Source organism: Bufo gargarizans, chromosome 8, assembly GCF_014858855.1.
Source record: "Bufo gargarizans isolate SCDJY-AF-19 chromosome 8, ASM1485885v1, whole genome shotgun sequence".
In the NCBI taxonomy this organism is placed as follows: domain Eukaryota; kingdom Metazoa; phylum Chordata; class Amphibia; order Anura; family Bufonidae; genus Bufo; species Bufo gargarizans.
Window position 1 is genome coordinate 197166171 of NC_058087.1, and position 11768 is coordinate 197177938.

At 40.8% G+C, this 11768-nt stretch overlaps 1 protein-coding gene across 1 annotated transcript; it reads left to right on the plus strand.

The window, feature by feature from the left end:
* The first annotated feature begins 4400 nt into the window (after positions 1-4400).
* LOC122944493 (up-regulator of cell proliferation-like) lies at positions 4401-9138 on the plus strand. Its single transcript, XM_044302835.1, is given in 2 exon segments — positions 4401-7644; positions 7647-9138. Coding segments are annotated over 2 exon segments (4653 nt in total). The 3' UTR covers positions 9056-9138.
* Positions 9139-11768: the final 2630 nt, after the last annotated feature.

Sequence of the window (11768 nt, forward strand, 5' to 3'; positions counted from 1 at the left end):
GGCTAGCCTGCGGTGCAGCACAACAGCTTACAATCTTACAAAGCTCTACAGTATTCCCCCTCCCATAACTGGTCCTGTAGCTCATGCTTGAGTATTCCTTCTGAGCAAAACGCCAGCCTGGCTTGAGTTTGTGGGAAGTTTATCAGCTCTCTGTGGGAAATGTCACTTTAAAGGGGTTGTCGAGGTTCAGAGCTGAACCCGGACATACCCTTATTTTCACCCAGGCAGCCCCCCTGAGGCTAGCATTGGAGAATCTCATGCTCCGATGTGCTCCTTTGCCCTGCGCTAAATTGCGCAGGGCACGGGCTCTTTTGTTTATCATAACACACTGCCGGGCGGAAACTTCCGCCCGGCAGTGTGTTCGGTGACATCACTGGCTCTGATGGACGGGCTTTAGCGCTGCCCTAGCCATTTTACTGGATCCCACCCTTCAGTGCCGGTGACATCACCGGGCTTCCTGGCAGCCCCATGGAGAGCTCGGTACATCACCGGATCTCCAGAAAATGCCTTTGCCCTGCGCGATTTAGCACAGGGCAAAAGAGAGCATCGGAGCATGAACTGCTCCGATGCTCAAGTCAGGGGGCCTGCCTGGGTGAAAATGGAGGTATGTCCGTGTTCAGCTCTGAACACGGACAACCCCTTTAAGTTATGGAGTCCTTGCAATAAGCAGTAGTAACACTTGTGGCCTGACACAAACTAACTAACTGGCTACAGGCCTGGTCTCAGTCTCTAGGCGCCAACACTGTAATGTATGTGAGGTGCCTCTGCTGGTGACTCGGAACCAAACAAATGCCTCTCCAACAAGCATGTGGTCCCACAGTGTATGTCGCTTTCCTCCTCAGCTCTCATCAGCATTCCTGGAAGTAATCCTCGTTCCTCTGGACAGGATCAGGGTCTTGGACACAATCAGTTTCGCTTAGCTGCAGATCTGGTCACTGAGGGATGCTTTCACACCTGGATGCCGCAGGATCCTCTGCTGACATAGTTCCTCAGTCTCACCTCCCTCTAAGATGGCTGCTCCCTTTCTCTTCCTCTCCAGTTTCTTCTTAACCCCACCTCTTATGAATATGGAAATATATGCAGTCTGTAGCAGCGGCATCTTGTGGCCAAACAGCAGAATGTCAGTCGAGATCATTTAATTTAATCTACCCAACAGTGTTCAGACAAGGAGCTGTTTCACCATCTCACAATAACACACAGCTATATAATTATAGAACTATCCTTGGCCAATACTAAGTAGTGGTCCCTCTCATCGTGCTTAAAGAGCGAGAGGCTCTGAGTGAAACCATTAGCCGTGGGCCAAGGTTCCCTCACCAATAACGGTAGCACATCTATATAGAACTTGGAGTTCTTATCGATGCTGTCTCTTCCCTAAGCGGCTGGATCCACTCAACATCACCGAATAGCCAGCAGTTTTTTTTCAAACAGTATGGGTGTAAACAAAACTAAAATCATGTAAGAAACTAATATGTGTGACCAGGACCGTAGCTAAAAGGTCATGGGCCCTGGTGCAAGAGTACAGCTTGGGCCCCCCTTCCCTCAGTGCTTTGTGGCCGGGAAGCACATAGCGTTCGTGCTTTCTGAGGCAAAAATTTAAACAAACCTGCTTCCCATGCCAAATTCTTGACCTAACCCCTTCGCTCCAGCCAGAGGTGTAACTTGACCACCATGCGCTTTCTATAATACTGATGATTTCTTATGCAGCACAAGGGTCTTTGGGCCCCTCAGGCTCCTGGGCCCGGTAGCGAATGGGTTTCCCAGCTGATGTGTCGCTGTCAGATGATCTTAACTCAATTAGTGCTGTGTTACTTCATTCTTGATGTAGTCAGGGGAAGTGTGAATGTAATCAGTATGTGTTATCTAAACCTTATTCTTAGTAAGTTTTCTATTCTTTGTATATACTTAAAGGGGTTGGCCAAGTTCAGGGCTGAGCCTTGATATCACCTCTTCTGTATTCCCTTATTATGTATGAGAGGAGCATCAGAGCATTTCCTTGCTCCAAAGCTCCCCTTTTGCCTGGCAGAATCGTGCAGCACAAGCCCCCGTTTGTTGTGAGCCGATGATGTACTAGACTTTACAAAATTATGCTAGGCAGAGGCATCCACCTAGCAGTGAGCCCAGTGACGTCACCAGCACCGGCAGTGTAAAGCGATGCCCTAGGCTTTGTCATTTGGAGATACGTAGAAGTTTATTTTATTTCTAGACATTTGTAATATGAGTCAGGAAGATGTTGGAATTTGGAAAAATGTCTTAGGATACAATTAACGGGTCTTCTAAATTTTGATTATTTAACTGGAGAATTTGCCTGTGATATGCAGTAAACTTTATACGAATTGTGTTATAAACAAATTGATGGATCCATAATCATTCTTATTTACAGAAAATAATACAACCACCGTGAAACCATCGAAAACCTCATCAGAAGGTGAAGACCAAGTGGAACAAAAGAAAACCTCATCAGAAGGTGAAGACCAAGTGGAACAAAAGAAAACCTCATCAGAAGGTGAAGACCAAGTGGAACAAAAGAAAACCTCATCAGAAGGTGAAGACCAAGTGGAACAAAGTAAAACATCACCAGAACATGAAAACCAAGCAAAACAAAATACAATTTCATCAAGAGGTGAAGGAGAAGCGAAGAGAGTGAAAAACTCATCAGAAGGTGAAGACCCATGTTCTTCTAGTGTCCAATATTACTGCACGGGTGCCAGAGGCGGCACTCAGAGCCATCTCTGTGGGCACCCACACCCTGGAAAAAGTCTATGGTGTACCAATATGCCTTAAACTTTTCCTGCCATTCATCAGTGCAGGGCGCACCATGAACTGCATGGGCAGCGCATTGAATGTAGGCAGGCTATTATAGCTAAATAATAAAGTACATGGAAGATATACTATATGGACTTTAGTATTCAGATTAAATTGTGTTGGCACTTTGCGATAAATAAGTGGGTTTTGGGTTGCAGTTTGGGTACTCGGTCTCTAAAAGGTTCACCATCACTGGTATAGGGAGACTTACTCTGCATCAGTTTTATTTATTTAACCCTACATTTAGCAATTCCTACCTAAGCCATAAACTAAGATATGTAATTCAATATCAATAAGGTAGAAGCCTTTATTATTCGGGTGCCAGCGTACCAACCAATACCATCCAGTCTGCACTCCTTAGAGGCGCCAGGTCTTAATGATGAAAATCCTCATCTTTTGCTGGCTTTACTTCTTCGAAATTATCCTTGAAAGACTCCATGTCCTAGAAAAGTCATCAAGAGGCAGAGAGACGAGGAGCTGGCTGTTCCTGATGACATATTCTCATTGATATTAGATGATGTGGAATAGGAGGAAAAGCAGATGGCAGAAGAAGGGCTCCCACCTGTAGAGCAGGAGAGCGCTGGGGTTGGAGAAGTTGGTATGCCACAGCTGATTAATATTCTGTGTTTACTGTCAAATAACCAGGAGGAGATTGCAGACAAGAACAGCAATAATCTGCATATTGTCCCCACGTCCACACTTATATATCCAGAACAGCCACTATTCATGAACGTCCACACTTATATATCCAGAACAGCCACTATTCATGAACGTCCACACTTATATATCCAGAACAGCCACTATTCATGAACGTCCACACTTATATATCCAGAACAGCCACGATTCATGAACGTCCACACTTATATATCCAGAACAGCCACTATTCATGAACGTCCACACTTATATATCCAGAACAGCCACTATTCATGAACGTCCACACTTATATCCAGAACAGCCACTATTCATGAACGTCCACACTTATATATCCAGAACAGCCACTATTCATGAACGTCCACACTTATATATCCAGAACAGCCACTATTCATGAACGTCCACACTTATATATCCAGAACAACCACGATTCATGAACGTCCACACTTATATCCAGAACAGCCACTATTCATGAACGTCCACACTTATTTCCAGAACAGCCACTCTTCATAAATGTCCACAGCTATACACTTATGTAGAACAGCCACTGTTAAAGCTAGACAAGTAATGAAGATAATGATGTGGATGGAGATTTCAACACAGAGGCTGACATTCTCAATGTATGCCCCACTTGCATCACATTCTCAGGAACTATATAGCATACTTAACAAACTCATTAGTCAAACAGATGCAGACACAAGGCCAAGGTACATTAAAGGGGTTATCTAGGCATAGACATTGATGATCTATACTCAGGATATGTAATCAATATCAGATTGACGGGTGTATAACAACTTATATGCAGGAGGCCAATTACAGGTTCTGTATCACTTAGGGTTGGTCGGTCAGAGAGGAGGCTGTGGAGGACAGCAAGTGAGGAAGCTGATTTTTTTTTCTTTTTTATAGGGAGAAGAAAAGCTTTTGGAGACCTTGTGAGGGATCTGGACATGGAGAAGTTAGTACACACCAAGCTGACGTTGAGGGATGCTCTGTGCATTGGACCACAAACTCTAAAAGACTGCAAGCCTCAAAAGAAGGAGGAAATAGGCTGGAGTGTCCTGAGGAAGATCATGTCTCTCAACATTACTGCTAGAAACACTTTGGTTGATGTCTCTCATTCTGAATCAGAGGCCTTTGCAGAAAATAATCTTATTGCCATCTTAAACATCCCAGAGGCAGTAAAGACTCCTTCCATCCACCCACTCGATGTTATCTGTGTTCTTCTTCATTGCTCAGACAGGTTTCTACAACAAGAGATTATAACAAAGATGTCCATGTGCCAATTTGCTGTTCCTCTGCTGCTGCCCCCTGGTGATGGTCCTAATGGCACCCTCATGCTTTGGGCATTAAAAGATATTGTGAAGAAATGGAGACCTGAGTCATTAACAGACAGTAAAGGGTTCAGAGAAGACAACATTGTGAATATTGACATGCCAATCTTTTCATTTGTCAGACTTGGAAAAAATAAGTTATCCAAATCTAAAACCCTTAACCACATTCTGAATCCAGAACAACAACATCACGATTTCTTCATACATGACAACATGGAAGGAGGGAATATGGAGAGAAAGATATCTGAAGGGCTGGTGGAAATGTCCTGGTACTTTCCTTCTGGTAAATCTGATATCTATCCTGAGCCCATTGCAGTAACCAATCTACGTGGAGACTTGGAGTCCAACTGGGAATCGTTCTTGTTCTTGACCCACGTCTCCTCAGTTGTGTTCATCTTTATTGAAAATATCTGTGAACGAGAAATCCAAAGGCTATCATCTTGTATGGACTTGAAAACGAAGTTTGTCTTCATTCTTACACCAGGCCCCAACAAACATGTTATCAGAGAGACGGTCATATTTCTACAGGAGCTTTTACCTTTTCTAAACTGTGATACCCCATGTGTTCTTGTGAAGACTGAAAATGAGAATGAAGCTTCCATGACCAAAAAAATTCAAAGAAAGATTGAACAGATTTTAAATAGTCATCATGAAACGGTTAAATTGAGGGACATTTCCAAAGGGCTCTCAGAACTTTCTTTGGTTAAAGATGAAGATTCATCAGAATGTCAGAAAGCAAGTGGGTTTGCTAACAAGATCATCAAAGAAATCCAAGACATAGCTGATTACAAGAAGAAGACCATGAAATTACAGAGGGAACTTTGGAAGGAATTGTCTAAGTTAGAGAAAGAATGCTGCAGAATGAAGAAACAAGGAGACAAAGATCCACAAAAATATCAGTCTGAACTGTTACAAAGACACAATGCACTTCATAAAGAGCAGTATCAGCAGCAAACACCAAGTGGTATAAAACTGTTTACTGAAGTCATGACTGATAGGTCACAGGTAGAAAAACACTATTTCCTTAAGTGGATGAAACTGAGGCTCGATACAATTGCTCGAGGCAATCTGTCTACTCTACAGGCCAAATACAAGGAGAAAATAGCCACTAAATCATATAGTCCAGAAGAGCTTAAGGAACTGGATCAAAAGATGTCTGATAGCTCGCTTGGGATTGAGCACTTCTTGCGGGAGCTGGGGCAGTTCTATGAAGCTGAATGTTCAGTGGTAAAACAAAATATAATTAACAAGGACCAGAAGAAATATTATAATCTACCAGAAATCGCTGCAGACCTGCTTCTGGATGGCTTCCCATTGGAGCTGATTGATGGAGATGCCTCCAATATTCCTTTACAGTGGATAACTGATGTCCTAAATGAGCTGGATAAGAAGACTGGAGGACAATGCAGGATGAAAGTAATAACTGTGCTGGGGGTGCAGAGTACAGGGAAGTCCACCCTTCTCAACACCATGTTTGGTCTTCAGTTTCCTGTAGCCAGTGGACGCTGCACACGAGGGGCCTTCATGACCCTTATTAAGCTGGAAGAAGATTTCCAGAAAGAGCTGGACTGTAATTTTATTCTAGTGGTTGACACTGAAGGATTAAAAGCTCCAGAATTGGCTTCTCTTGATGACAGTCATGAACATGACAATGAGTTGGCCACATTAGTGGTTGGGTTGAGTGACATCACCATAGTCAACATGGCCATGGAAAATACATCAGAAATGAAAGATATTTTACAGATAGTGGTCCATGCATTTCTCAGGATGAAAGAACTTGGCAAGAAGCCGAGCTGTCAGTTTGTCCATCAGAATGTGAGTGATGTGTCTGCCTTTGAGAAGAATATGAGAGACAGGAAGAAACTTCTGGACCAATTGAATGAAATGACAAATATTGCAGCAAAAATGGAGATGAGAGATGGCATCAAAAATTTCAATGATGTGATGGACTACGATATTGAAAAACACAACTGGTACATTCCTGGGCTATGGCAGGGGGACCCGCCAATGGCTCCAGTAAATCTTGGCTACAGTGCAAGTGTCTTTGAACTGAAGAAATATTTGTTTGAATCTATGAAAACCCTTAAATCTCATCAAAAAGCATCTAACATCCCTAATTTTATTACCTGGATAGAAAGCTTGTGGAAAGCTGTGAAACATGAGAAATTCATCTACAGTTTCAGAAATAGTCTGGTGGCCAAAGCTTACAATAAATTAAACATAGAGTACATAAACTGGGAATGGGAATTTGCAAAAAAAATCCATGACTGGTCGATCAGAATGGAAAATCTTATTAAAAATCAATCTACAGAAGTATCTGAAAAGAACAAGAGTGAGCTCCAGGATATTCTACTGGAGGAAGAAAATAAAATGATGGCAGCATTAGAAAAGTATTTTGATAATTCTGGAGATGCTAATCTCATGGAAAGGTACAAAGTAGAGTTCCAAAGAGATATAAAAAACCTGCGAAAAGAACATGGAAGCATTGCTCTTAACAAATATGATGAAGCGGTTTCCATTCAGAAAGGAAAGTTGGAAATTCAGAATATGCAGAATCAAAGTCAGAAGCTTATTGAAGAGAAAATAACACAACTCCTGCAAATCTGCAGAGAGAAAAACCATGCGCTGAGTGACGAAGAAATCAAACAAGAGTTTGAAGTTATGTGGACAAAGACCTTGTCAGCTTTACAGCTTAAGCCATTGAATAGGCGTGAAGTTGAACAAGTCCTCCTACAACAACTGAAGAATGACATGAGCAATAAAGGCCCTCACATCAATGAAATATTAATCAAAATGAAAAACCTGCTGAAATATCAGAAGATACATTTTACAATAGATAAAAGCTACATTGATCTCTCATTTTTCTAAAGGTTTTGTCAGTTTTTGTCTGTGATGAGCTTTATGACAAGATTGGTAGTTTTGCAACTTTAATGACTAAGAGGTGTGAAGAATATATCAAAGAAAAGGTCAATACATCTGAAAATTATGCTGATGTGTATTGTAAGGAGTTATTGCACATGATCAATGAAAAATTGCAGAGTAAGCATGTGAAGAACCTTCACTACACAACCCAGTTTGAGTTGGACATTAAGCTCTTCATTTTTGGAAAAGCTGCCAAAGAGTTTCAGGATTTGCATGATAAGTTCATTGAAGAGAACGACCCAAAGCTCTGCCTGGATAAGCTAAAACCTCAATATGTTTCCACATTTTTAAGTATATTAGAAAAAAAAGACGAATGCCGGAGCAGGGCGGAAAGGTTCTGTGATCTCTGCCTCCGACCAGCGTTAACCGAATATATTTTCAAACATCTTGGTGAAAAAATAGTAGATGATGTTATGACTGATTCAGACAATTTAACCTTTAGTAGCAGAAGTTTCTTCCAATGCACAGTCTTGGAGAAGCTATTACAACAAAATTCATTTAAAGAATATGTTGAATATAGTAACTCATACGAAACATTTTCCAAATCATGGATCTTGGGTTACATCACCGACAAATACCGGAATCCATTACGTTTGCAGACTCTGGAAAAAGATCTTCTCTCATTTATTGATAAAAACATCAAAGATGTCCTAAATGATGACCGTTGTCTGAGGTCAAACACTGTTCCAGGTTTTTTAAAACAATTTGTCGAACTGCTGAAAACAGAATTGGTAATTCCACAGAAAGAGCTGAATGTGATCACTTTCCATAACACATTGAAAGTTGAGCAGTTTTCTTCTCATGTTGAACAGTTCCTCGTGAACACCAAAACGCAAATCTTATCAGAGCTGAGGTCCATGACTATTAATTCTGTGCTTTCCAAGTTGACATTGAAGCCTCAGGATGAGTTGTTCAGGAAGGTGATTGGATGTGGACATCAGTGTCCATTCTGTAAAGTCCCCTGTGAGGCCGGAGGAGCTGACCATAAGGAGCACTTTGCATCTATTCACAGACCTAACGGTTTGGGAATGTTCAGATACGAAGAAATCAATTCTCTGGTGACATATATTTGTAGCACGGCTGTTGTGTCTACAACGTGTTTCAAAAATTCAGACACAGATTGGAAATCTCATCCATACAAAGATTATCGCACTTACTATCCAAACTGGGCCATCCAACCCGACTCCAGCATGGAGTCCTCAGATTACTGGAAGTACGTTTTTGCTAAGTTTAATGAAGAATTTGCGGAAGAATATGAAGCCAAACCAGCTGACCTGCCTGATGACTGGAGAAATATTACACGAGAACAGGCTCTTTCCAGCCTAAAGAAAACCTTTAGTATAAACTAAGAGCTATAAAGAATAGAAGTGGGGCACACTCATAAAGTATAGGGATCTTTATGGAAACACACCAAAAATAATCAAAATATAATATCAGCAATAAAATATCAGCAATATAATATCAGCAATGAAATATCGACAGTAAAAGAGCAGATGAGTTGTTTAAGCGGTATAGGTGGTATTAATAATAATTAAAATAGTATAAATAGTAAAATGGTAGAATAATCAGAAAAAAAATGAAAAATGGATAAAAATATATTAAATTTGAGAGTATCGGTATAAATAAGATCCCTATAGGTGTAAGGATTTGCTTGGAACAAGTTGATGTTCAATATTATTCCTCCATACACTAATACTCACTCCGGTACCAGTCTTTATCACAAGTGTTTGAAAAGATTAAGGTCCCAAGCGTATACAGCTATGCCAGTTTGTTTAGACAGTAAGTTTGCTGTTTATACGCACAGCGGCGTCCCGCTGTATTGGAGGCGATCGCTTTAGCTGGGCTATGCAAGATCTTACCCGGGGACTTTTGATGCTGGATAATGACCCCTCGACTTGGCGTGTTATTGAAGCCTTCAGTCTCAAGGGGTAGTATTCAAGTTTGAATTTGGCGCCAGTAGAATTGTTTGTTCCACGTGGTTGAAAATCGTCTCACGTGTAATGGCGCATGTATTTGCCGGCAATTCACCGGTACTCAAATAGTCTCCAGACTTCCTCGGACTTGCAGACCCTCTCCGTTTGATAGGGGGGGATACCAGACGCGTTTCGGGGATTTACAGGAAAGACCCCTTCTTCAGTGGTTACTGTCCCCCTGCTTCTGTTCCACTTTTATAGTGGGTGGGGAATAAAGTAAGGACTGGTTCGGGATTCGAATCTTGTGAGGATTGGGATCTGTGAGTATGATGACTGGCTTTAAAACATGGATTAAACAGACTTTTGTTTTAAAAAATATCGGTTGTCTCATCCTTGAAGTAATATACGGTCATATATAAAAAGATATGTATATAACTAAGGACATAAAATAAATCTAAATATAGAACATATACGAAGGAATGCATATGTCAAGTAGATAATAATTGGATCTCCACTTGCACACCTTCAATGACTTATGCAATATCTCCTCTAGAAAATGCATCATATCAAAGCGCATCAATGTCGCAAATGTGCGGCTCCGCTGCGTCTTAATGATTTGTTCAATGTGCCTTTCACCATCAACGGCACATTGTCCACTAATGTGGTTGCGGAGAAAGTCGATATCTGCACTAAGACATTAGCACATCTTATATGATATATCGGGATCTTAGGAGGCTAAAATGGTAAAGGAAGAGTCTATGTTAAAATAACCATCTATAGATAAAAACACACACATAAGGGACGACCAGATGATGATGGCAGGTTTCTATATATATAGAGAATTTATCATTCAAAGGACCCATATCTCCTATGGGATCCCATCCCCTAAAAAGCGCATCAATGTCGCATATAGTATAAGTGCGGCTACGGTGCGTCTTTTAGATAAAGGATTTTTTTATTTTATTTTTATTTTGATATCTTTGAGTCCTGAATGAATCTTAACATTTTTTGAATATCAATTTATGGTATAATAAAAATTAGCATAAATACAATATTAACTAATAATAAAACATTTATTTAAGCCACTTAGTAAATGAATGGGTGTATTTTCTTAAGGGCACATATTATAGGGAACATATCAGAGTCAGCTATGACCACGGTTGAGTTCTAATATATTCTTTTCTGAGGTTCTAAACTAAGAGCTGAAATCAGCCCTAGAAATGTTTTTTGTAGAAGTGACTTTAAGGTCATAGCCAGATAGCAACTTCTACTATTCAACTTGTAGCTTACTTGATGGATGACATGGGATGAAAAATTCACTCAACTTGAACCTCCGATGATCATCAAGAACTGACTTAATGGAGTTCTGGTGGAGATGTAAGGGTCAGCAAAATGTCTACATGCAGAGTAAAAACATCATCTAAAAGCCTACAAACACCTCATATTATCAAAACTGTCCCCAGATCAAAGCAGCACACATCCTAAACCACAAGAAAAGAACAATGGGACTATAACTCTAAAATATATAATAATCTGTATTAATCAAAATATATAGCTTCAATTACAAATGCAAGGCGAAAGAGGCACGATGGAAATGATCCGGAAAAAATACATGGGGAGCATAGATCAGATACAGCACTTATGTCGCAGGTGTAGTATCGGGATGTAGGCCCAGAACTAATATATCAAGCTACATAATAAGGCTAAGTACATAGAAGATACTAAGCACTAATTATGGCACTATACCAGGGCAGCAGAAGGTACACACCCCGGAAAATAATTCCAGGCTGAATACATCAAGCACTCCACCAGAGCAGCAGAAGGTACACACCCCGGAAATATATACCAGGCTGAATACATCAAGCACTCCACCAGAGCAGCAGAAGGTACACACCCCGGAAATATATACCAGGCTGAATACATCAAGCACTCCACCAGAGCAGCAGAAGGTACACACCCCGGAAATATATACCAGGCTGAATACATCAAGCACTCCACCAGAGCAGCAGATGATAGGAGCCCAAGATGGATGTATCAAGCTGAGTATATAAATATTACACAGAGCTACAAGTGCTATACTTAACCTCTAGCTGAATATATAGTTTCACCAGAGCAGTAATAATGGCGCTGTGCAGAATATATATAGATA